Source organism: Myodes glareolus, chromosome 9 (assembly GCF_982192425.1).
Source record: "Myodes glareolus chromosome 9, mMyoGla1.1, whole genome shotgun sequence".
In the NCBI taxonomy this organism is placed as follows: domain Eukaryota; kingdom Metazoa; phylum Chordata; class Mammalia; order Rodentia; family Cricetidae; genus Myodes; species Myodes glareolus.
The window spans coordinates 93460845-93485666 of NC_142034.1; the positions used below are offsets into that span (position 1 = coordinate 93460845).

At 48.7% G+C, this 24822-nt stretch overlaps 1 protein-coding gene across 2 annotated transcripts; it reads right to left on the bottom strand.

The window, feature by feature from the left end:
- Positions 1 to 24466, bottom strand: Pgap6 (post-GPI attachment to proteins 6). 2 transcript variants are annotated; one of them, XM_087910732.1, is made up of 13 exons: positions 24415 to 24466; positions 6392 to 6566; positions 6105 to 6312; positions 5772 to 5899; positions 5297 to 5565; positions 4883 to 5202; positions 4413 to 4503; positions 4209 to 4332; positions 3840 to 3976; positions 2828 to 3006; positions 2606 to 2752; positions 1589 to 1705; positions 1 to 1289 (listed from the first exon to the last, which is right to left on the bottom strand). In XM_087910732.1, the coding sequence occupies exons 1-13, from the start codon at positions 24449 to 24451 to the stop codon at positions 993 to 995; spliced, it is 2229 nt and encodes a 742-aa protein (XP_087766858.1). In that variant the 5' UTR covers positions 24452 to 24466; the 3' UTR covers positions 1 to 992. The 2 variants fall into 2 exon arrangements, with proteins under 2 accessions (XP_087766858.1, XP_085550940.2); XM_085694814.2 differs by lacking the exon at positions 24415 to 24466 and adding an exon at positions 9308 to 9446.
- Positions 24467 to 24822: the final 356 nt, after the last annotated feature.

The following is a 24822-nucleotide window of genomic DNA, read 5'->3' on the forward strand; positions in this document are numbered from 1 at the left end:
TTTGGTTTGAAAAATCATTATAGAATATTAAATTAATCAATTACATAAAAATATGCCTTCATAGAACAGTTTCACATTTTACCACCTCCCCCCAACAATATATACATATTTCCCCTTTCAGGGGCTGAAGTGTGCTTTGGTGGCCAAATAAAGCGTGTCAGTAGCTGGGGGAGCAGCCCAGAAAGTCCATATCCCGACAAAACCAGGCCAAAAGTCCAAGGCCACAGAGCAGTTGGCCCTCACAGTGGAACAGGACCACCGTACCAATCAGTTTAGAGCCCCCAGGAGGCACCAGAAAGATTGGGCCAGGGTTCCAGAACACTCTCCTGAAGCCTCAGCTAATTCAGTAAGGGGTCAGCATCCAAGGGGCAACACAAATTAATGCTCATTAGACTAGGACCTAGGTAGGACCTTTAGGATGAGGAGGGCACATAAGGAGGGTTGTGTGTGCCTTCTGGGGCCACTCCTCACACAGCTGAGTACCCTGCCACTTCAGGTTCTTCTCAGGATCTGTGGCTCCAACAGAGAACGAGGGACAGTGCATGGCCCCCCAGGGCCTGATCAGCTCTTGGACTCATCTACAGCAACAGCAGCAACAGGGCATCCCCATGCCAAGGCAGGATGGTACATGCTGTTAGGGACAGTGGTCTCTGTGGACTCAGGCTTCCTTGTCTTGTATGTCTCACATTACAGCTTCACAAGCAAATGGGACAATAGGGGTCCCTTATCTATATCTTCAACCTTAACATAGTGATCTGCCCACAGATGGTACCTGCGGTCTCCAGGTAGAAGCAGCTGGGGCCTACAGAGGACAGTGGCAGCAGCCACAAAGATTTAGGGATGGAGGAGTCCTCTCCTCTGGGAAAAGAAGCCAAGGGTCGCAGGACAATTTTATTCAGGTGGAAACCTGGTCGGGCTAGATAGGCACCTCTCTTGTTCCTGCCCTAGCTGCAGAGGTCATCAGAGTATCAGGTGTCCTTGAGCCAGCCCTCTCACGTCACTGTGTACAGCTCATCCGGATCATTCCTGCAGATCTGATAGTGACAAGGGAACTTGTGCAAGCAAGCCCATGACTCGGCCTGCTCCTCTGGTGGTGGCAGGAGGAAAGCCGCACTACCAGCCAATAGGATGTGCCAAATGCTGTGCGTGTAGTAGTAATTTTCACTGGTCATCATGGAAGTGTAGATGGCGATACCTACAGAGGCCATGGAGATGCCAGGCAGGAGGTAGAAGAGCCAGCGCTGCCACGAGGTGGGGTAGCACTGACGCCGGTGCCCACAGCGGTACATCTGGAGTGAACAGCCACAAGAATGTCAGCGCCAGCCGAGTGCAACTACAGTTCCCAGGAGTTACAGAGTCTATCTAGGTCTAGGCAGCAGAACTGCATACAGACGCATGGCTTGCGGGCCTCTGGTCAAGACCTCAGGCGCACAGCCATACTGGGGCTCTATGGGTGGCTGCTACTGGCTCTGAGCAGGTGTGAAGCTTTGGAGCCCTTCTAGCAAAACTGGGATCATAACCAAAATTAAGGGCCTGGCTCTCTTCTTGCTAAGTCTAAACAGAAGAACCTATGGGCCCTGTTCCTTACCCACATGAAGGCCATGATCACAAAGGCAAAGAGGCAGGGTCCCATCAAGTTCCAGATGCCCCTGCGATCCATCTGCAAGGACATGGCGATGACCAGTGTGCCCAGGACAAACAGGACCTGGGAGAGACACAGGGATGGTTTGTGGGGTCATGGGGGAGCCTTTGGCTAAACTCATCTATGATGGCATAAGACAAAAGTACTGGTGGTCAGGTATGCTAGGTACCCATTATCAGTTTCTCACCATTCTGGCACATCCGCCAGCTCCTCTTGGAGTTATTGGCAGGTTTTGACGATTTTGATTTATTCCTGCTCAGCCACCTGAGCAGGTGTCCTTCCTCTAGCGCCTTTACTGTGTCCAAAGGTGAACACAGAACTTTTTGAGGACTAGGTGGTGATGCCCGCCCCCAATGGGCAGTCTTGACCATATTTGCATGATCCTGCATACCAAGTCTTCCAGAATCTCCCATCAGGATGACCTTAGATGCTCCCTTGGAGAGGACCCATACCTAAGTCTCCATCAACACATCTGCCCACAACCAGTGGGCAGTTCATATGCTTAGCACTCAGTCCGCAGGATTCTTCAAAATATTCCTTGCCTACTTTTTCCATATGATCATGGAGCTTCTAAGCATGCCCCTGACGAGCAGTACCCAGCCTGCAGACAGCGGACATAGTTCACAAATACCAGAGTCATCTCCACTGTCCAGCTGCTGCATAAAGTCCCCAGAGTGCCCTAGAACAAGGAACCCAGGAACATGGTTGAGGCTTTTTGAGGAGGCATGGCCAGCCTTGGCTCCTCTTTGAGATTAGGGTCCTGAAACGCCATCTTCCTTCCTGGAGTCCTCAGATGAGCACATCTTTCCCCCACAGCTTCCCAGGACTTCCCCCAAGAGCGGCTAGTTATCATTTGAGATGGCACCCAGCCCTTTCTGTTTCGTCCCTCTCTGTCACTCCACATACTGTGTGTGAGGGCCCCTACTTCCCTGGAGCTCGGGCTTGGCATCAGAGGCCACTCACCTGTTTCAGGATTGTCTTCAGACGGGCCATGCAGAGAATGGTCACCCAGGTGGACGCCCCCGAGCCCAGAAAGTCACAGTATTGAAGTGTGTCATAGCTGAGGATGCACAACACTGCCTCCCCCGGCTGGTCACAGGCGTGGTAGAACTGTGAGGTACAGCAGTGAGCAGCAGCCCTGACCGCCCCACCCAATTTCCCCAAAGGGATTAGAGCCAACCCTACCGTGGAGAAGAACATGGTGTAAAAGTAGACAGAGGCCTCAACCAGGAAGGACCGGTGCAGGGACACAGCAATGGGGGCCAGGAACATGAGGTTGCTGAGCGTGAGCAGGAGCGCGGCTGCCCTCTGCTGGGCCACAGTCTGCGCCGTGCTGTTGTCGGTGCAGCTCCACCCGCGCCAACCTAGGGGGCCACACAATACCTACATGTGTGCTGGAAGCAGATAGGCGGCTTCCGAACTTTCAGGCCTTATCCTCACCCAGACGGAGCAGGTATAGACACAAGCCTAATGGAATCCACAGGTGTGGTAGGAGGAAATTGGTACCCACAGGGACTGGTAGAGACAGTGGGCAGGCATGGGCAAGTGGGGACAGCTATGGGCAAGCTGGGTCGAATGTGGAAGACACATGCAGACATGGGACAAGCGTGTGCACTCACAGCAGGTCTGGGCATGTGTAAAGAAGTAAGGAGAAGCATAGCTCGTGCAGGCAGTCATGGGCAGTGGGAAACAGGTATGGACAGGTGTGCATAGATACTGGCAAGTGTGAGCAAGTATGCCCAGCTGTGAGCAGGCGTGAGCTTGGAGAAGGATGTATGGCCAAGTATCAGTAGGTAGGGGCAGGTATGAATAGGTATGGGTTGGCAGGGACAGATATAGAGATATATAGTGGACATGTAGGGGCGAATGTGGCAAGCAGGGACAGATGCGAGCAAGCGTGAATATGCAGGAACTGCCATGAAAAGTGTGGACCAGCATGTAGTCACAAGGAAAGTGTGAGCAGCTGGACATAGGCATGGACAAGCACGGACAAGGGCAACAGTTGTAGGGGCCGGATGGGTGTGTGCAGTCAAGGGCAGGCAGGACACAAGCAATGCCAAGGTCAGAAGGCAACACTTCCCCTGCAAATGCCTCAGTGCCCATATGCCTGGAGTGGGGTGGGGGTGGGGAGACCACAGGGAATATGGGGAGCATGGGAAGGAGGGGGAGGGAGATTTGCTCTGCACATCACTCTCACCTGCCTTGCAGCTGCAGCCTGCATACAGATAGCCGTATCTACGAAGCAGGAGGCACTGGCCGTAAGGCCCACAGTCATTCAAACAGGGCACCAGATACAAGATGGTTTCCACACGAGCTACGGCCTGTTCACATTCCCTGCAAAGGAGGGGCCTGAGCGGGCTGGGTGCAGTGCTCTGCTGGTTCCTCTACCACCAGGACTCCCAAGCCCAGCGCTAAGCCCTCTAGGCTCCAACAGCTGAGACACTCATTTTCCCTGCTAGCACCAACAGGGAGTGGGGGCAGAAAAGGAAAACCCCTCCTAAGACACAGACGCTTCCCTTCGTTGCTACCAGCCCATGTCACGGTGCCCAGGCCCAGATTCACATACTCAGAATTCTCAGGGCACACAAGCTGCAAGGAGAGGTACCAGTTCTCTGTCTCCGGGTAAGGAATGATGAGATTGGCCGTGTGAGAGGAGGCACTCAGAAACATGGGATGGCCCTGGAAGAAGGCTGCACGGGGCGGGAGTGCTAGTCAGAGGTGGCTAGAGGGGACAGTCAGTCTCTCCAACAAGAGTGCCTGCCCAAAATACCTGTGGTGCAGTTGAGTGAAGTGTTGAAGCTGAGAAAGGGCGAGGCAGCATTCACACAAGCTGCTACCAAGGTACCATTTGTGATCTCTGTCTGGAAGGGGAAATAGCACAGGTTAGCCGCCATCAACCCCTAAAAAGGTATCTCGCCTGCCCACCTTGCATGTTAGCTCAGTCATGATGAATATTTATTATGCGGGGAAGGGTGGGGAAGGACCTCCGGCTAGCCCAAGGTTCATCATGGCCTGAATTCCCTTCAGTTGTCTCTGGTTCTAGCAATTCCCCTGCCAATCTGCACAGATAAAATTATGGTAATGACTCCAATGGATCCCCTTCTGGCCCATGCTGTTGGTATCACGCTAGGGCCTGAAAGGCACCCCACCCCAGTCTCAATGCTGAAGTTACTCTGTACCCTTAGATAAGCCCAGGTCACAAGCAACTGTAGACTGCTTCGGTGGGCTTCCAGAGGATACCTGGTTAGCCCTCAGACTGATGATGAGAGAGCCCCCGCTGTCCATGCCTGTGTCAAGACGGAGCCGCATCACAGAAGGTAGGTTTGCATGCACCATCACGAAGGCCCCATTTAGGGGCTGGAAGTGTACAGACACCACGTCCATGTCTTCTCTCATGACTGGATAGTTCAGGAGACAGGAGGGGCCACTGCCTACGCCACCACTCCTGCCCAGTTCCCAGTGGGCAGGGCTTTGGGACGGTCGGCCCACAGAGGTGTCATAGCTCTGGTTTGGGTTGTTTTGCATAAGACGATGGAAGGTCACACTCCAAGGCCTGCACACTGTCAATAGGACAAGGGGCTCAGCCAGAGGAAAGTCTGGAGTTTTGGGGGAGGTAAGCAGAGCCAATCCACCCCTCCCTCCCATGTAGCCCACCTGTAAAAGCAGCTTCAACATTGAAGACCACTGACACATGAGGTCCTGCCAGGCTCTCAACTGTCACTTGTAGCCACCGGCCCCAGGGGGGTGAGGACAGTAGCAAATGGCAGGACGGAGTGAGGCCAGTGCAACTCAGCACCTTTTGGAAGTTTCTAGGCAGGGTGGATGCACCCACTGTGAGACGCACTGGGCAGCCGGGACTCACACTGGACACACAGCCCTGCAGGTTCAACCGAAGCTCCTGGGTGTATTCAGGGACAAAGATCCTGTGGCAAGGTGGGGACTCAGACTCACTAGCTCATATTGTGAACTTACTTCCTCTAATCTGCATAGGGAGGGTATCTGGCTCTCTTTCCAACATGTCTCTAAGGTACAGCCTTCTCACCTGCAGGATGAGATAGTGGCACTACCCCCGTTCTAGACCCAAAGGTTGGGGCTATGGGACAGGCTTGACCTCCCCATCTCCACTCACTTGAGGTAGCTGGCGTGGGAGAGCAGCGTCTGTGGGAGGGGGACATCAGGCTCTAGGATGGAGACTTCAACCACCCTCATGGCTAGCATATCAGGCTGGAAGAAGTAGGCACAGGTAGGAACAGAGCCCTGGGAGAGAACAAGGCAGGGAGTGATGGGGTCAGAGAATGCAGATTGTAGGCCAAAGGAAACGGGCTTTGAGGGGAAACAGAGTTGAACCCAGAGTCGGGTAACTAAGGGAACAGTAAGGTCTGCCTCAGAGGTGGACAAGAGGTTGGTGGTCCTCCATGCATCAAGGGGTTTGGCCTTCATCCCAGGAAGTCAGCCCCCTCACCTTCACCTCGATCTTCTGGGATGCGGGAGGGAGGTGAGCCACCACGAACCAGTCCCCAGGGGCTGGGTGAGAGATGTTGACAGAGGTGTTGCCCAGAAGCATGGTGCTCAGCAATGCCCTGATATGGAAGGAGGCCTGGCTCAAGGTGTTATCAGCGAAGCTAGTGTCCAGCGGGTTGACGACAGGAGGGGCGCCATAGCGGAAATGCCTGGAAGAGATCAGGTCAAGGGTCAGGGACAGGATTTCAGCCAGGCATGGGTGCTAGGGACAGAACACTGGGTACCTACACCGTGATCTCTACGTCAGTGCATGAGGGACCGCTCTGGGACGCGTGCAGCAGCCAGCGAAGCAGCACTGTGTCTGGGGGCACGCGGAAGTGGAAGAGCCGGGTGCTGCCATACCAGCTGTAGAAGGACAGCTTCTGTGGGGCCTGAGAGAAGTGTTCTGATACCAGCCCAGCCTCTATAAGGAAAAGGTAACAGTCAGGTAGGTGGGGCAGATAGGAAGAATGAGGCCGCATGGACATCAAGTCTTAGACTACCTCTGGACTTTGTCACTCATACTTCAGTCTTAGCCAAGCCAGAAAACACCTTCTGGCACCTAGACGTTGTCTGCAATAATCTCAAGTTTCTCCTAACAATGAGCAGTTATTCCTCTGCCTCCTTCCCCTAGATGGCCACTGCCTATTCACCAGGGACTTTGCCTTTCTACACGGCAGCATCCTGCAAACACTGAAGTCAGTAGCCCCTAGCACCCACCACCTTCAGATGGACCCACCCAGGGCTGGTAAGCTCTCTTTCTTTCTGTTGGTTAGTTAGCTCCACCCCTTGCATTACATCCTGATGCATCCTGGCCAAGAGATGGAGACTGAAACACGACAGGGGGTAGTTAGGAAGGTGATCCCACCCTCCACACACACCCCCACTGATATCAGCCTTGATCACTGGCCCATAGCAAAGGCTCCTCTCTCCCACCTCCCCTCCTCTGAACCTCTCCAAACTACATGGGCAGGTAGGGAGGCTTGGTCCAGAAGGTAGTTGCCTCTCCAATCGGTTATGACTTAGGACACAGCCAGATCCCTACTCAGAAAAAGACTATGATGAGGGACTTCTGTCCAGAAGCCTAGATAGCCATAAGAACCAAGGAACAGTCAGGCAGAGGTGGTGCACGCCTTTAGTCCCAGTCCTTGGGAAGCAGAGGCAGGTGGATCCCTGTGAGTTTGAGGACAGCCTAGTCTAAAAAGCAAGTTCCAGGACAGCCAGGACTGTTACAGAGGAACCCTGTCTCTTAACAAACAACAAGGGGCAGGTGGCTTCTCAGCTCCAAATGGCTGACACCACCCACTGCCCTCAGGGCACATACCCATGCTTGGTGGGACAAAGACAGACAACCAGGCAGATAAAGCTCCCAAGCTAGGGTACCACATGGCCTCAGGCCCTGTAAGAACCCTTACAGGCTCCTACCCCTTACCTAGTGTCAGCTCAGGCTTTGAGCCTGTATGATCTTGGGTGTCCCTTACCTCTCTAGACCCCCTGTATCCCTATGGATAGGCTAAGGTAGACTCCCTGTCCCTTTGACGTTAATGAGTGATAAAGTGCCTTAAGAGAAACACAGTACTGTTGGCATCCTTCCCACTCAGAAAGCCTCCCTTTGCCCCACTGTGAAAGTGGTGCCTGCCTGGTTCCCCCAAGAGAGGGGAGAGGGGAGTCAGGTGAGCGGCTGGCTTTCTTGCCAACCATGTGACTCCTCCCAACAGAGGCAGCTGGAAAAAAGATAGCAGCCTGCTGGAAGGACGCTAAGGGAGTTGCCAAGGAGCCTGGCATGGGGGCAGGGCTGAGTGAGGCTCCCTCAGTAATTTCCCAGCTCTCGGGGACCTGCAGGCCCCATTCGTCAGGTTGAGGCCTGAGTACCAGGAGCTGCTAAGCGTCCTAAGGTGGTGACGTGGCAACGGAGCGGAAAAAGTGAGAGGCAGAATATTGGAATATTGCTTTCCGAGCTGAGGCAGGACAGAGTCCTCACCCCTAGGACTGTGACCTCTGAGAAAGCCAGGTGAGAGAGGTCACCCGACAGTGTGCTGACCTGCTAAGGGAAAAGTCTTTGGGCCCCACGAAGCCTTTGTGAGGAAGGTCACTTGGAATAGGGCGGACATTTGTGATGTTTGAATACTTAGATGAGACCTACTCAAGGCTGCCTTAAGACCATGTCTAAACAACCCCTCCAGGCTGCCTTGATGAAACACCCAGTTATTTTGTTGAATGTATAGGACGTGGACAATTGGCATGATAGGGTGAGCCCCAAGCAACAGTTGGAAGGATGGGGAGGGCCAGCTGAACAAACTCCCCGCCTGCTACAGGCACCTCTCCGAGCAGTATTTCAGAAAGGCGTGGGGGATGGGGGGGGGGTGGAATCGGAAAGTGGGAAGAGAGCGACAGGAACTGTCAGGAACATCAGATGGCACAAAGGACTGGGGAGTTCCAGGCAATACTGGACAGGTACCCATCTTGCCCATTTCCAAATGTCTAAAGTACACTGTCGATCAGTCCTGCCTCAAGCACAACCCAGAGGGTCTAAGGTCTAGCAAGCCATAGTCCAAGATGTACCGGCTTAGAGAGCAGAAAAGCAAAGAGCAACTGGAAAACTCCCCTAGAAGAAGGACCCTTTTGTTACATCCATTCTGGTCAGCCAGCATCTCTAGGGCCAGCCGGCAGTACAGTATAATCGGTGAGAACCAAAGCCAGTAATCAAGAGTGACCTTCCTGGGACTGGAATAGGAACAAAATGCTGGCTGGCCCCCTAGTACAGTGTCTGGCCAACTTTCTCCAGCTCTTCCCTCTACCAGAACACATGATGGCCTCTGTGCCACCACGGTTCGGCTATTCTTTGTTGATAAGTTCCGCTACCTCCCAGCTCTTAGGTGCCACAATCGCTACCCCAAGCACAGGGGAGAGGGACCGGGAGGGTAGGTACACTGCAAGTGAGCGAACTCGGCGGGCCCGGGGACAGAAAAGCGAGCGTGGGGATTTCTTAGCCCCGGACGCCCCGCAGGGGGCGCAACCCAGAGTGAGAACAGAGCTACATCTCCGCGCCAGGTGAGCGCACAGGTGCCCCCCGTGAGTCACAATCCGTCCCGCGACCAGCCTCCCCCCCGCCCCCCTGCCCCCGGCCCGCGCCTCGGATGGCGCCGTCGGCCGGTGCGGGCTCACCGCTCTTCTTGCTGTCGCCGGCGGCGGCAGGCGGGGGCCGAGCGAGGAGCAGCAGCAGCAACAGCAGCGGCGTTGCCGCCCGCGCCGCGCCCCCGGCCCCAACCCGGCCCATGACTCTGCGCTCGGCCCGCGCTACCCCGCCCGCGTCCCGCGCCGCTCGCCCCCGCCTGGGCAGCCCCCGCCGCCTCTGCGGCCAGCGCCGCTGCCTCTGCCCCGAGCTCCCATGGCTCGGCCAGACCTGCAGCCAGCGCCCCGGGCACTTCCGCCTCCGAGGCCCCGCCCCGCCCTGCAGGGAACCGGCCTGCGGTCCAGGTCCCTGAGGGTGCGGGACCGCGTCACCTTGGCCAGAGGGGAGTTGGGCAGCAGGGGCCCAGGAAGGTCGCCTTTGGAGTCGGGGGACACGGCTTGATGGGCATCACGCAGCTTGACGGGGCAAGGGATGGGAAGCACAGGATGAAGGGTCCTGTAGAACTCTTTGGGGTACAGAGGGCTGGTGTCACGTGGTAGACAGGGTGAGGTGGGACACAAGGCAAAGGTCACGCGGGGCAAAGGGGACACAAAGGTCATGCTGGACACAAGATGAGGTACGGAGGAGAGGGATACTTACATGGGACCCAGGTGGAGTCAGGGCAGAGGGGTCTTGCGGGACCTGAGAGAGCATGGAACTGGAGTCGCAAGGCATTGGAGGTGGGGAAAACTGTTGTAGGGGAGGCGTCATAGGATTCATGGATAAAGTAGTCCTGTCGAAGGCTTGGGGCACTCAGAAGAGTTACATGGGGCTCATTTGGGAGCAGGAGACAGAATTATTCAAGACATGGGAACGGAACAGAGGGGCCACGCAAAACGAAGAAACATAGGGCAACATAGATGTGAACTGGAACCCGTAGGATGTTGAATCCTGATGGCAGTAGTACAGAGTCCAGCAATAAGTAAGCCAGAATTAGCGTCCCAGAAAGGTGCTCGCTGACCTTGACTTGAACTGAACCTCCAGCTGCCCGAAGCCTCCCCCCACATCCACCGTAACCACATACTGCGGCAAAGGTATAAATGACTAAATGGAAGAGGAAGGTGTTCTTTTTGCACCCCTAAGAATTGGATAACTGAGTTTCTTGTCAGTATTGGATGCATTCCTCTGGGTACCAAAGGGATATATTCCAAACATATTACAGATATGGTTGCTAACTGAAAGCTCTACAAGAAAACTTGGGGAAGCAATCATAAGGAAGAGAAAGCTTTTCTAAATAGGCATCCGATGAAGCAGGTAAAACTGCTTTAAAGAATATATACAAGCCAAGTGGGTGGTGGCACACACCTTGAGGAGGCAGAGACAGGTAGATCTCTGAGTTCAAGACCAGCCTGGTTTACAGAGTGAGTTCCGGGAAAGTCAGGGCTACACAGAGAAACCCAGTCTTGGGGTAAAAAAAATATATAATTATATATTATATTGAGATATTTTATAAATATAAATCTATGTATTTATAAGATTTATATAATATATATATTAATTAAATTATGCAGCCCAGGTTGCAGCCAATTCTTCCAAAGGCAATCGTGAAAACTGAGTGTGGTGTCTCTCTACTGAACTCCTAGTACTGACCAGGCTGAAAGAAGAAAATTGCCAAGAGTTCAAAGCCAGCCTGGGCTACGGATGCTAGTAAAGTTCTCCCTATATCAGTATAACCAACCTTCTCATAGAAAATGATAAAGACCAAGGTGCAACAGAATTCCTAAACTATGATGCAATTAGAAGAACAGGGCCTCCTTCTGTGTTAAATAGTGAAGCCATTTTTATCCTTTTGCCAAACAAATCAAAGATCAAAACACCCGATCTTTAAGGGGAGATGGGGCCCAGATTAGGGATGTCCCCAAGGGAGCATCTGGACTCTAAAAATAGCCAAGGCCAGCAGCCAGACTCTGTTTCCTACTGTTTGCCCTGCCTGTGTTCACTGCCATGTGCCTACTCTTATTCCGGTAGATGCACCTATAATTGGTCATTAGAGTTTGGGCATAGAATCGTGAAGTATCCACATTGAGTGGAACTGGTGGTTATGTGAGAAATGGCCAGGTGTGGTGGACCACACCTTTATCCCAGCAGTAGGAAGGCAGAGACTGGCGGATCTCTGAGTTCAAGGCCAGTGTGGTTTACAGAGAGTTGCAGGTTTACATAGAGAAACCCTGTCTTGGGTAAAAATATAATTATATATTGATATATTTTATAAATATAAATTTATATATTTATGAAATTTATATGTTCAAATTATGGAGCACAGGTTGCTGCCAGTTCTTCAAAGGGCAATCAGAAAGAGCTCCCTATGTCAGCATCACCAGCCTTCTCATAGAAAATGATAAAGACCAAGGTGCTACAGGATTCCTCAACTATGATGCAATTAGAAGAACGGACCTCCTTTTGTGTTAAATAGTGAAGCCATTTTTATCCTTTTGCCAAACAAAGCAAAGATCAAAACGCCTGATCTTTCAAGGAAGGTGGGGCCCAGATTAGGGATGTCCCCAGGGAGCATCTGGACTTTAAAATAGCCAAAGCCAGCAGCCAGACTCTGTATTTCCAACTGTGTGGTCCTTCCTGTGTTCACCGCCACGTGCCCACTCTTATTCCGGTAGATGCACTTATAATTAGTCATTAGGGTGGAGCTGGTGGTGTGCTGTGGACCACACCTTTATCCCAGCAGCAGGAGCTGCAGAGGCTGGCCAGTCTCTGAGTTCAAGGCCAGTCTGGTTTACCGAGGGAGTTCCAGGAATACACTGAGAAAGTCTGTCTCAAAACTCCCCACCTCCCACACACACACACACAAAAAGTAAAATACTGTGATGTTTGGGAATGGCCTACCATATTCAGAAACTTCAGCTTAGAAAAAGAATGGGTAGGATTGTCCTGGCACAGGCCTTTAATCCCAGCACTGGGAAGGCAGAGACAGGCAGATCCCTGTGATTTTGAGGCCAGCCTGGTCTACAAAGCAAGTTCCAGGACAGCCAGACCTATTACATAGAGAAACCCTGTCTAGAAAAATTAAAAAAATAATAATTATTATTGAATTAAAAATATTAAAAAGATAAATAAAACCTCGAAAGAAGACAGAAAAAGAATGAGTGTGGGTAGAAGAATGGAAAACTGGTTTTGTAAAAATTGGATTGGGGGGGAGGTCAGTGGTAGCTCATGCCTTAAAACCAGCAGGAGGCAGAGGCAGGGCCAGCCAGGTCTACAGGGTGAGTTCTAGGACAGACAAGGCTACACAGAAACCTTGTCTTCAAGGGAAAAAAGAAACTGGGTAGGGAAATTCACAGCTTGGGTTGGAAAGATAGTCCATGGATTAAGAGCTTTTGCTGCTCTTCTAGAGAACTGATATTCACTTCCCAGCACCCACATCAGGTGGCTCCTTCCGGACCCCCACCCCAGGCCACTCCCAAATAAATAAAATATTTAAAAATGTTTCACGCCTACCTATCAAAGATATCCTGGAAAATCTGTGAAAGACTTGGCATCTGGCCACCCTGCTGGGCACTTAGGGTAAGGAAACAGGTGACAGGGAACAGAAGACTGGACCATACCAGCTTTAACTTTTGAATGTTTACTTAGTAAGGGGGAAGGGAGAGTTAATGGCATCGGCAACCAGGCGTTGAAGGCCAAAGAAGGGCAGGTGAAGGGTGTTGGTGGCAGAGGGAAGAAACACCCTTTGTTGCTCTGGATTCCAGGCAGAGTCCTTCTAACCCCAGCTGCAGGGGATTCCCAGGCAGTTCTCAACTTAAAGAGACAGAGGTCATTTGGGACTTTTGCCGAGTTGTGTTTTCAGCATGCTGCTGAAGTTACCCACAATCCTCATGGGCAGCAGATAAATCAGTACTACAGCTTGTTCTATTGACTATCCCAGACTGGGTTTAGAGCCACCTCATCTCTCTCTGTCTACTCCCTCCAAAGCCCTCCCTTAGTGTGTCCCTGTGGAGGAGGGTTACTCTGCCTTACAGGTGGGAAGCAGACTGCAGAACTCCCTCCGGTGCCCACAGTGCCCATGTTATAGAGTTGTAGAAGGACACTCAGCCCCGGACTGGAGTCTAAGGGCCTCTGCTGAGTAATAGCTGAGCAATGGCAGGAACTCTACCAGGAAATGCAGCTCTATTGCACTTGCGGTTAGCGAACCGTAAATGCAAAAATGTACTTTGTCATGTTGGCCTCTCAATCAACACACACGGCACAGTTCTCTGCAGGACTGTGAACTACTTTGCGACCAGAGTTTTAAGGCAAAAGGCCTGTTCCAGCAGCTTAAAAAGATGAGCAATCGAGCAGGAGAAATGGCTCAGAAGTTAAAAGCACTTCATGCTCTTACAGTGGGCCTGGTTTCAGGTTCTAGCACCCAAATGTCAGCTCACAACCATCTGTCACTCCAGATTTGACACTGCCTTCTGGCCCCTTTGGGCACTGCATACACCTGGGACACATACATTCACCCAGACAAAACACCCATACACATAAAATATAAATAAATAAATAAATAAATAAGTTTAAGTCTTTAAAAAGAAAAAAAAAAAAAAGAGCCGGGCGGTGGTGGAGCACACTTTTAATCGCAGCACTTGGGAGGCAGAGGCAGGCGGATCTTTGTGAGTTCGAGGCCAACCTGGTCTACAAGAGCTAGTTCCAGGGCAGACACCAAAGCTGCAGAGAAACCCTGTCTCAAAATACCAAAAAAGGGGAAAAAAAAAAAAGAAAGAAAAGATGAAGGCCGGTCATGGGTGTGTGTCGTATCCCTTTAACCCTCTCACTTAGGAGCCAAAGACAAGCAGTTCTCTGTAAGGTCAAGGTTAGCCTGGTCTACCTACAAAGTAAGTTCCGTTCCAGACTATCCAGGGCTACACACGAAGACCTTGTATCAAAAATAATAATAAAATAATAATAATATAATGGTGATAAACAGAGGCAATTTGATCAGAACAGGTAAAGGGGTCCAGTGACCCTAGGGTCATTTCAGGGTACTGATATTAACTTCAGGGATAAATAGAAGAATTCAAACTGGGACCAAGAGATATACATAATTAAGCCATTTTAGTCCAAGAGCAGCTCTACCATCATTGTCTCAACTTCAGTCCCGAAATGTGTTCTGATAAGTTGTTCATCGGGGCCAGTCCTGGTGTTTAAGAGTGTGTACCGCTCTTGCAAAGGACACAATTTCAGGTCTCAGCACCTGTATTGGGTGGGTCACAATTGCCTGTAACTCCAGCCAACCCTTTCTTCTGGTTTCCGCTGGCACTTGTGAACCACATACAATTAAAAATTAAGATGGTTTTTAAAGGTGTTAATCACTGTCTGCTCTGTTACTGTTAATCACCACCTTCGCTTACAGGAACCAAACTGGTTCCAACAAAATCATCCGCACAGGACACAGTTTCTTCTTCACAGGTGACGCTCCTTGTCTCCAGACAACGCTCCCAGATTCATCCTCAGCAGGTGGTCCTTAATGCCTTACAGGAATTCCTCCTCAATACACACTGCTGGGAAGAGGATCCAGAAATGGACGTCTGTGCCTACGGCAAAGGCCCACTGTTTCTGAATCTAAGATGACTGCAGGTTTAGGACAATGATTCTTTTGACCTTTGTTTGGCCTTCAATGGGAAAAAAAAAGTGGGGTGATAGTGGCTCCTTAGGGATGTGAATAGTGAATAGATCCTGTCTGTGTAATCAAGCCAGAGTCCAGTCCAAGGTCAATGAAACAAAATGAATGCTGAAAGTACCAGATTCTCAAAAAAAAAAAAAGTACCAGATTCTCTCTCTCTCTCTCTCTCTCTCTCTAAGATACTTTGTGGTCCAAGGGAAGAATCAATTCTTTTTAGCAAAACACAGTTTTTAAACAGCTTTTGAGTGCCTCTTACAACGTCAGCCCTTGAAAATTAATGTACTGACATTTAGATGTGGCAGAAAACTCCAGGAGCTGAGGAGGTAGAAAACTCAGAGCTATCTGCTGTTGCAGAGACTCAAGAGATGTAATGGAGATGGATTCCAATTTTTTTCTTTCTTTTCCTTTTTTAAAGACAATTTCCCAAATTGTTTTCAAAACCATTACATATGGGGCTTGAAGGTTAGTGCCTTAGTGGTTAAGAGCACTGTCTGCTCTTGCAGGGGTCTAGTTCTCAGCATACATATGGCTACTCATAACCTCCAACTCCAGTCCTAGGGGATCTGACTCCCTTCTGACCTCATCCAGCACAGTACACACATGGTGTACAAACCTGCATGCAGCTAAAACACGCATATATATAAAATAAATCAACATACAAATCAAGACAAAACCCTATGTAACCCAAGCTGGCCTGAAATTCTTGTTCTCACATCAATTTCCTGACTGCTGGAGTTACAGTATTTGGAACCCTCTGCTTTGACTGATGGGGTGTGAGCCAACTTGGGCCTGATCATATCACATGGACTCACCTCATTGAGATTGCACCAAAATCAGCTACGTCAAGATATCGAAGAAAGAGCCAGATGCTCGGTGGTGGCAGCAGCTGCGAATGCATATAATCCTAGCATTAGAGGCAGGTGCAGCTCTGAGTTTGAGGCTAGCCTTGGCCATGACACCCAGGCACCCAGGGCTACATAGAAAAACCCTGTCTTACCAAAAAAAAAAAAAATACAGAAAAAAAGAGCCTGTTACACTTATCATAATGGGAACCCTAAGAAATAACAAATACGAGTTTTTTTCTATCAAATACTGTAAAACTTGTGCTTAGACCAGGAGGGTATAATGGTCTGTCCTGTCCCTTTAAAAGACAAGCCCTGTCCATCTCCCCCACCTGGTCTACCACCAAGGCAGGCAGCTCTTTCTTCCTGCCTGCAGCCTGAGCCTCCTCCTTTTCTGTCTCTCTCCCAAAGAGGTAGCTGCTGCTGTGGCTCCTCTCCCCTTTCTCTCTCTCTCTCTCTCTCTCTCTCTCTCTCTCTCTCTCTCTCTCTCTCTCCTCTTCCCCCTTACTCCCTCTCTCCTTCACTCTGCATGGCATGCCTATCCATCGGTGTCTCACCCGCCACACGGCTCCCTGCCTGGGACCCGGCTGCCTTTGTGGTCCACTGTGGTCTCATGACCTGCTGCCCACTGCCGCCACGCCACTCAGGGACCTGCAGCGTTTCTGTTGCTGCACCCCTTGGGGAACCTGCAGCATTTTATTTTAAGCCATAACAGAGGGAGAAGAGAGAGAGGCAGGGACATAGAGATCCACCTGCCTCTGCCTCCTGAGTGCTGGGATTAGTGGATTAACTGCCTGGCTTCTCCTAGGACTTCTGATTATAGTCTTCAATTGCCCTCATTGTCTGTCCTTATCTCCTCAACTGCAGTACCGGGTATCAGCACTTTGAGCCCATGAAATCACCAAGTGATGGTCCACATGGAATCTACTATAACCATGCCCCTGGGTCATGTCATCCTCCAACCTCTAAGAGAATGTCTCTTTCAGGGCCCCTAATTCCAACACGCACAGCCTGAAAACTACAGATCGGTCACTGCGCTTTTCCCTTCAGACAGAAATCTAAACTTACCCCAAAAGAGGAGAACGTGAGGAGTTAGGGCAGAGGTCAGAGGAGCACAGAGCATCCTCACATAACAGTTGGAACTCAGTTATCTGTCCATGACGCCTCCATCCAGGTGGTGGAAATGAAGGGATAGGAGAGGAAACAGGCAAAGGGGAAATGAGAATGAAGTAGGGAGACACAGAAGAGGAGAAGACTCGGGGCTTTATAGGAAGTCCGGCCCCGGGACCCCATGCTTCAGAGACCCCACCCCTCTAAAGAGTGCTCACTGCTTTCAGTCACCAACTTTTGCTTTCTCTGAGTCCCTGCTTCTTCTGTTCTGGAGTGTCCAATTATTTGTTCACCTCTTGGAGAGAGCCCGAACCCCTAGACAGCTGACCTTAGTGAAAGAACCCAAACCCCTAAATAGATGACCTCAGGGAAAGAGCCCAGACCCCTAGACAGATGACAGCTCAAACCCCGGACCCTGGGCTCATACCCCTATTACATGGTTATAGGTGTGCACCACACTTGGCATGTTCTGAATGTCTGTGAAACTCTTAGGTCTATCTGTGGATCTTTTGGACAAAGAATTGCTACATTGGTAGGATCTGGTTGCTGAAAAACATGAATCTGCCCTACTTCCAGGCTGACTGGGAACCTGTAGACCCCCTCTCTAGCGCAGTATCTGCTTTCCCAGACAATGTGCTCTTCAGTCTGACTCCCCATGCTTCAGGTACAGATTTCAAAAGCTTAACAACAAAAGATTCCGTTCCAGAGCAAAGAAGTAGTTCAGTCATAATGTTCTCTGCTTGTATGCACAAAACCTCCAGTATCAAAAGAAAGGAAAGGAGGGAGGAGAGGGAAGGAGGAGGGAGGGAGAAGGGAAAAGAGAGAGAGCGGGTGGGGGGGGGGACGGAGGGAGAAGGGAGGAAGGGAGAGGAGGGAGAGAAGGGCCTCTCTAGTTTGACTTGAACCAAATAACAAGAGGAAGAAGCATTGTAGAGCTTTGATTTTAGGGACGACTCCAAGCTCCTGAACCTGCCCTGTGGAGGGAAAGGAAAGGAAGACAGTTCTCTTGCAACTGCCCCTCTAAGGGAACCAGGGGATGTTCAAGGCCATATTCTGGGTGACCTGGAAGCAGGAAGGGAGGGCAGATATTCTCTCTATAGCCCTCTCCCTCCAAAGTACCCCAACTCGTTAGCATGAATTAGAATTATCCCAGGGCTGCTGAGATGCTTAGGTTTCATAAACAGAAACCGTTTCTTCAGTGTCACAGGGATCTTTCTGAAATAAGTACCAAAGAGAGTGGACGTCATTGGTGGATGAAAGCCAGGACAGCTCCTGAAAGGCCTCGGTCCCATGTCCAGTTTCCACTCTCGCTTTATACTCTAAAACCACAAGGTGGGGCAGGCTAGCAAGAAACATTTCACAGAAGCATGCCCGGCACTCGACAGCCCACAGTTTCAGCTGTGTCGTCTGGTCAGCCCGTGCCAGGGAGCAAATGAAGTCAGCAAGCAGGCAGTACAAGCAGGGCTTTAAGTAAATCACTAAACAAGTCAATAATCAGTATCTAATAGTTGATCTTTTTAGCCTTATCCTACTTCACCAGCATAAGATCTCTGAATCTCGGTGGCCATTCTGGCTCATGCCTGTAGCTACAGTGCTCAGGAGGCTGAGGCAGGAGAACTGCTGACAGTTCAGACCAGCCTGGGCTGTAACTGGGAGACTATTTCCGAAACAGGAAAGAAAAAAATCCTGCATCTTAGCTTTACTAAAACAAACCCAGGTATCCATCCAAACCCAGGTTGTCAGGCTTGCAAGGCAAATGAGTGCCTTTCCCTGCTAAGCCATCTCACTGGCCCCAGATTATTTTGTTTTTAGAAATTGCTTCCTCCCCTCAATTCCCGAATGTGTGTGTTAGATGTGCTTGTGTGCAGGTGTAGGCATCTGTGTGCCAACATGGAGGACAGAGAAGGGTGTAGGTGTTCTCTACTCTATACCTCTCCAATTTATTCTTCTGTGATGTGTGTGTGTGTGTGTGTGTGTGTGTGTGTGTGCGTGCGCGCACGCGCGCGCGCGCACACGTGCGTCACTGGTCTTACTGCTCTGTTTCTCCCCTGGCAGCCAGCAAGCTTCAGAGAGCATTGGGATTACAGCCACACATTAGACAATAGCTGGCCTGGTGTGTGGATGGTAGGATATGAACTCAGGTCCTCCTGGTTGCACAGCAAATACTTTACCACTAAGCTATCTTTTCAGACCCTTTCCCACCCCTTCTAAGCACAGAGATTTCCACCACAGAGGATGCCCTACTCTACTACAACACTTTAATTACATTTTTTTTTTTTTAGCCAAATGGTGGTGGCACACACCTTTAATCCCAGCACTTGAGAGGCAGAGGCATGCGGATCTCTGTGAATTCGAGGTCAACCTGGTCGATAAATCTAGTTCCAGGAGAGCTGGGGCTGTTACACAGAGAAACTCTGGCTCAAAAAAAAAAAATTTTTTTTTTTTTTGGTCATTCATGGTTGGTAAGTGATTTTAATCCTAGCACCTAGGAGGATGAGGCAGGCAGATCTGAATCTCTGTGAGTTCCAGGAGAGTCAGAACTACACAGTGAGAATGTGTCTGAAAAACAAAATGAAAAAAAAGGGCAAGGTTTAAGATCTCTCCAGCTACCTTCTAACTACCTATATAGACAAGAATGACTTTGAACTCATGATTATCCTGTCTCCGGTTTTAGAATGTTGGGACTATAGACTTCTGTCTTCGTTAGGGTTTTGATTGCTGTGAAGAGACACCATGATCACAGCAACTCTTCTTTTTTTTTTTAAAAAAAAGATTTATTTATTATGTATTCCTCGTTCTACCTGCATATACACCTGCACACCAGAAGAGGGCACGAGGTCTCATTATTGATGGCTGTGAGCCACCATGGGGTTGCTAGGAATTGAACTCAGAACCTCTGGAGGAGCAGCCAGTGCTCTTAACCTCTGAGTCATCCCTCCATCCCAGACTACATCTTTAAAGAAAATATTTCATTTCATTGGAGAGTCTAGCTTACAGTTCAGAGGTTCAGTTCATTATCATCATGGTGGGGAGCATGGTGATATCCAGGCAGACTTGGTACTGAAGAGATAGCTAGGAGTCCTACATCATGCAGGCAACAGAAGTATGTCACTGTGCGGAGTGGGTTTTGAGGTGTCATATATGCTTAAACTATGCCCATTGTGGCACACAGCTGCTTCTGCTTCCTGTGGATCAAGATGTACAACTTGGGGGCTAGAGAGATGACTCAGTGGTTAAGAGCATAGGCTAATCTTCCAGAGGTCCTGAGTTCAACTCCCAGCAACCACATGGTAGTTCACAACCATCTATAGTGGGATCTGATGCTCTCTTTTGGCATGAAGTCAATAGAGCATTCATATATATGAAATAAATACATAAATCTTTTTAAAAAGATTTTATTTATTTATTATGTATACAGTATTCTGCCTGCATGTATGCCTGCATTCCAGAAGAGGGTACCAGTTCCCATTATAAATGGTTGTGAGCCACCATGTGGCTGCTAGGAATTGAACTCAGGGCCTCTGGAAGAGCAACCATTGCTCTTAACCTCTAAACCATTTCTCCAGTCCAAATACATAAATCCTAAAAAAAAAAAAAAGTAGAACTCTCAGCTATTCTTCAGTATCACGTTTGCCCGCAAGCTACCATGAAGATAATCAATCCACTAGCTCCTGAAACTGTAAGCCAGTCCCAGTTAAACGGTTTCCTTTATAAAAGTTGCCATGGTCATTGGTCAGAGTGTTTCTTCACAACAATAGAAAACCTAACTAAGACAGAAGTTGGTACCAGGCGTGGGGTATTGCTATGATAGGCCCGGCCATGTTTTTGTTTGGAGGGATTTGAACTTTGAGAGTTTGTGTTAAGAAAGTAATAGAATACGTTTAAATGCTGCTTACGGGCCATACTAGTAGGGCCGTGAACGATAGTGGTGCTGAGAGTAATTTGAACCGTGGGAGCCTGGATCAAGAGGCTCCAGAAGAGTTCTAGTCTGTTGTCTAAAGATCATTCTTATAATAGTTTGGTGAAGTGGCTGCTTTTTGTGCTGTCTGAAGTGTCTACCTGTGGTTAAAGAGTTTTGGATTAATTCCATTGGCAGAGGAATTAATTCTCAAAACATCCTAGTATAGACTCTGTTGTGTGGTTATTGGTGCTAACTATACTTTTGTTTTTTGTTTTAGGGGGAGTTTCAAGACAAGGTTTCTTTTTTTTTTCCATGATATTTATTGAGCTCTACATTTTTCTCTGCTCCCCTCCCTGCCTCTTCCCTTTCCCCCTTCAACCCTCCCCCAAGGTCCCCATGCTTTCAATTTACTCAGGAGATCTTGTCAAGACAAGGTTTCTCTGTGTAGCTTTGGTGCCAGTCCTGGAACTTGCTCCGTAGACCAGGCTAGCCTTGAACTCACAGAAATCTGCCTGCCTCTGACTTCGGAGTGCTGGGATTAAAGGCATGCGCCACCACTGCCAAGTTATTTATTCATTATAAATCTAATGAAGATTATAGTGAAAAGGAGCAAACTGAGCAAATAAAAGCACAAAATGTACAGATTGTGGAGAAAGGGGGCACCAAGGAGTAGAATGCAACTATGTCCTGTGTTCAAGAAGATAAACAGAGTAAGAAATGGAATATAGGGAGTAGTGATCTCAGGACAAGACCCCACCCAGCTGAACTTCCAATTTGGGAAAAAGAATTAAAGACCAGCGTAAATCCAGGCATGGTGGTAAGTGTTTTTAATCCCAGTAGAGGCTGGCAAACCTCTGAGTCTGAGAGATCTAACTTGAGAGATCTGGTCTACAGATCAAGTTACAGGACAGCCAAACTTGGGAAGTGAAGGAAACCATTGATAACAGAAAATTGACTGGGCAGTAGTGGCACACACCTTTAATCCCAGCACTCAGGAGGCAGAGTCAGGTGGACCTCTGTGAGTTCAAGGCCAATTTGGTCTAGCCTGGTCTACAGAGGGAATTCCAGGACAGCTAAGACTGTTACACAAAGAAACTGCGTCTCAAAAAGAAAGAAAGAAAGAAAGAAAGAAAGAAAGAAAGAAAGAAAGAAAGAAAGAGAAGAAAATAAAATAAAATTGGTGAAACTGAAAGCTGTAATTGAATGAGGGAGCCATGTTCCATCCCCAGTAAGCAGTTAAGCAGTAGAACTTGGCAGCTTTGATTACGTGGTTTTGGCTTTAGAGTAAAGGATAGTGGCTCTTCAAAGGCATTGAGATCACTCTCTGAAGCTAAAGAAAGCCACTGAATCCAGGTGCATGGCAGGGGTGTTTCTACACGGAGGCCAGAGAGGCCATAGTGTGAAGCTGTGAAGTTGAAGCCTGGATTGCCTTGGTGACCCCAATATGTTAGAGATGCCAGAGCCATGGGATACCTGCTGAGGAGACAGACTAACAGGGAGTGGAACCAGCCCAAGAAAAAGAAGTGTATTGCACAGATTCAACGTAATGCCCATCAAATTCCCAGCAAAATTCTTTAAAGACCTCGAAAGAACAGTACTCAACTTCATTTGGAAAAGCAAAAAACCCAGGATATCCAAAACAATCCTGTACAATAAAAGAATTTCTGGAGGCATCACAATCCCTGACTTCAAACTCTATTACAGAGCTACAGTACTGAAAACAGCCTGTTATTGGCATAAGAACAGACAGAAGGACCAATGGAACCAAATAGAAGATCAGGTATCAATCCACACATCTTCGAACACCTGATCTTTGATAAAGAAGCAAAACATATCAAATGGAAAAAGGAAAGTATATTTAACAAGTGGTGCTGGCATAACTGGATATCAACATGTAGAAGAATGAAAATAGACCCATATCTATCACCATGCACAAAACTCAAGTCCAAATGGATTAAAGACCTCAACATAAAGCCAGCCACACTGAACCTTATAGAAGAGAAAGTGGGAAGTACACTTGAATGCATTGGCACAGGAGGTCACTTCCTAAATAGAACCCCAGCAGCACAGATACTGAGAGAAACAATTAATAAATGGGATCTCCTGAAACTGTAAAGCAAAGGACACGGTCAACAAGACAAAACAACAGCCTACAGAATGGGAAAAGATCCTTCACCAACCCCACATCAGACAGAGGTCTGATCTCCAAATTATACAAAGAACTTGAGAAATTGGACACCAAAAGATCACATAATCCAATTAAAAAAAATGGAGTACAGACCTAAATAGAGAACTCTCAGCAGAGGAATCTAAAATGGCTGAAAGACACTTAAGGAAATGTTCAACATCCTTAGTCATCAGAGAAATGTAAATCAAAACAATTCTAAGATTCCATCTTATACCTGTAAGAATGATCAAGATCAAAAACACCGATGACAACTTATGCTGGAGAGGTTGTGGGGTAAAGGGAACACTTCTGCATTGCTGGTGGGAATGCAAGCTGGTACAGCCCCTTTGGATGTCAGTGTGGCGATTTCTCAGAAAATTAGGAAACACCCTTCCTCAAGACCCAGTAATAGCACTTTGGGGTATATATATGAAGGATGCTCAGTCATGCCACAAGGACATGTATGTGCTCAACTATGTTCATAGCAGCATTGTTTGCCATAGCCAGAACGTGGAAACAACTTAAATGCCCTTCGACCGAAGAATGGATAAGGAAAATGTGGTACATTTACGCAATGGAGTACTACACAGCAGAATAAAAAATAACGACAGCTTGAATTTTGCAGGAAAATGGATGGAGCTAGAAAACATCATATTGAGTGAGGTAACCCAGACACAGAAAGACAATTATCACATGTACTCACTCATAGGTGGTTTTTAAACACAAAGCAAAGAAAACCAGCCTACAAATCACAACCCCAGAGAACTTAGACAACAATGAGGACACTAAGAGAGACTCACATCGATCTAATTGACATGGGAAGTAGAAAAAGACAAGATCTCCTAAGTAAATTGGGAACATGGGGACCATGGGGAAGGGTTGAAGCGGGGAGGATAGCAAAGAAAAATGTAAAGCTCAATAAATATCAATAAAAATGTATAAAAAAAAGAAAGAAAGAAAGAAAAAGAAGTGTACTGCAGTCAAAAAAGCTGAAATGAGTTGGAGATCTGAAGAGCACTGAAATCAGACATGGAGGTGCAGAGTTTGGTTGTTTGCCCAGATGTCTTGTTTTTGTTCCACTATTTCCTCACTGTGCTCCTTTCTCTATGTTTTGGAATGGTAACATATATCCTGTGCCCTTATATGTTAGAAGTATGTGATCTCCTTTTTTGATTTTGATTTTATAGGGGATTGCAGTTAAGAGATTGCATGAATCTCAGAAGGGACTTTGAACTTTAGACTTTTAAACAAGTGTGAGGATAGAAGGTGGTAGTGCACGCCTTTAATCCCAGCACTCAAGAGGCAGAGGCAAACCATCCTGTAGTGCAGGCGCCACACCACAGGCATAGTGCCATAGTACACGTAGTACTGGCGGATTCGACACTGTCTCTTCACAGCACTAGAAACCCTAAGTAAGACAACCCATTTCTGAGAAGACCTCTCTGGGTATGCAGGTATTGCTTACTTACCAAAATGACAGAAAGTTTCAGTTTTAAAAGTGCTCATGATCTGATCTCAGCTGAATCCAACAGTCTTTCCTCTGTAAAGTGATTCTTGCCTCCATGCCTGTGGGTCATCATTCTGGTTCTGCTTTTACTGCCGCACAAGAGCAGCCGGTGTCCCCAAGATGCTAGTCCCATAGAGAAAGGATTTCAGTGTGAAGCTGTGGGTTGCTGAAGATGAAGGACACTTAAAAGAAATACCACACTAGCTCAGAATTGAGAAAAATAGAGAGTTACTTATTTAGGGGTAGACTCACAAATCAGAATCCTCTGCTGGAATGGAGAACAGAAACCGAATCCTGAATCTGAAAAGGAGGCTGGATACATGCTCTACATCAGCATAAATAGTATAAGAGGCCACGCCCCAGTGGACAG

Excerpts from the sequence above, each read along its gene's own strand:
- Pgap6 (XM_085694814.2), bottom strand. The coding sequence starts at position 9,419 with ATGGGCCGGGTTGGGGCCGGGGGCGCGGCGCGGGCGGCAACGCCGCTG. Across the intron at positions 1,706-2,605 it reads TGAAGACAATCCTGAAACAG|GTCCTGTTTGTCCTGGGCAC; the intron begins GTGAGTGGCCTC and ends TGTCTCTCCCAG. Across the intron at positions 1,290-1,588 it reads TGATCATGGCCTTCATGTGG|ATGTACCGCTGTGGGCACCG; the intron begins GTAAGGAACAGG and ends TGTTCACTCCAG.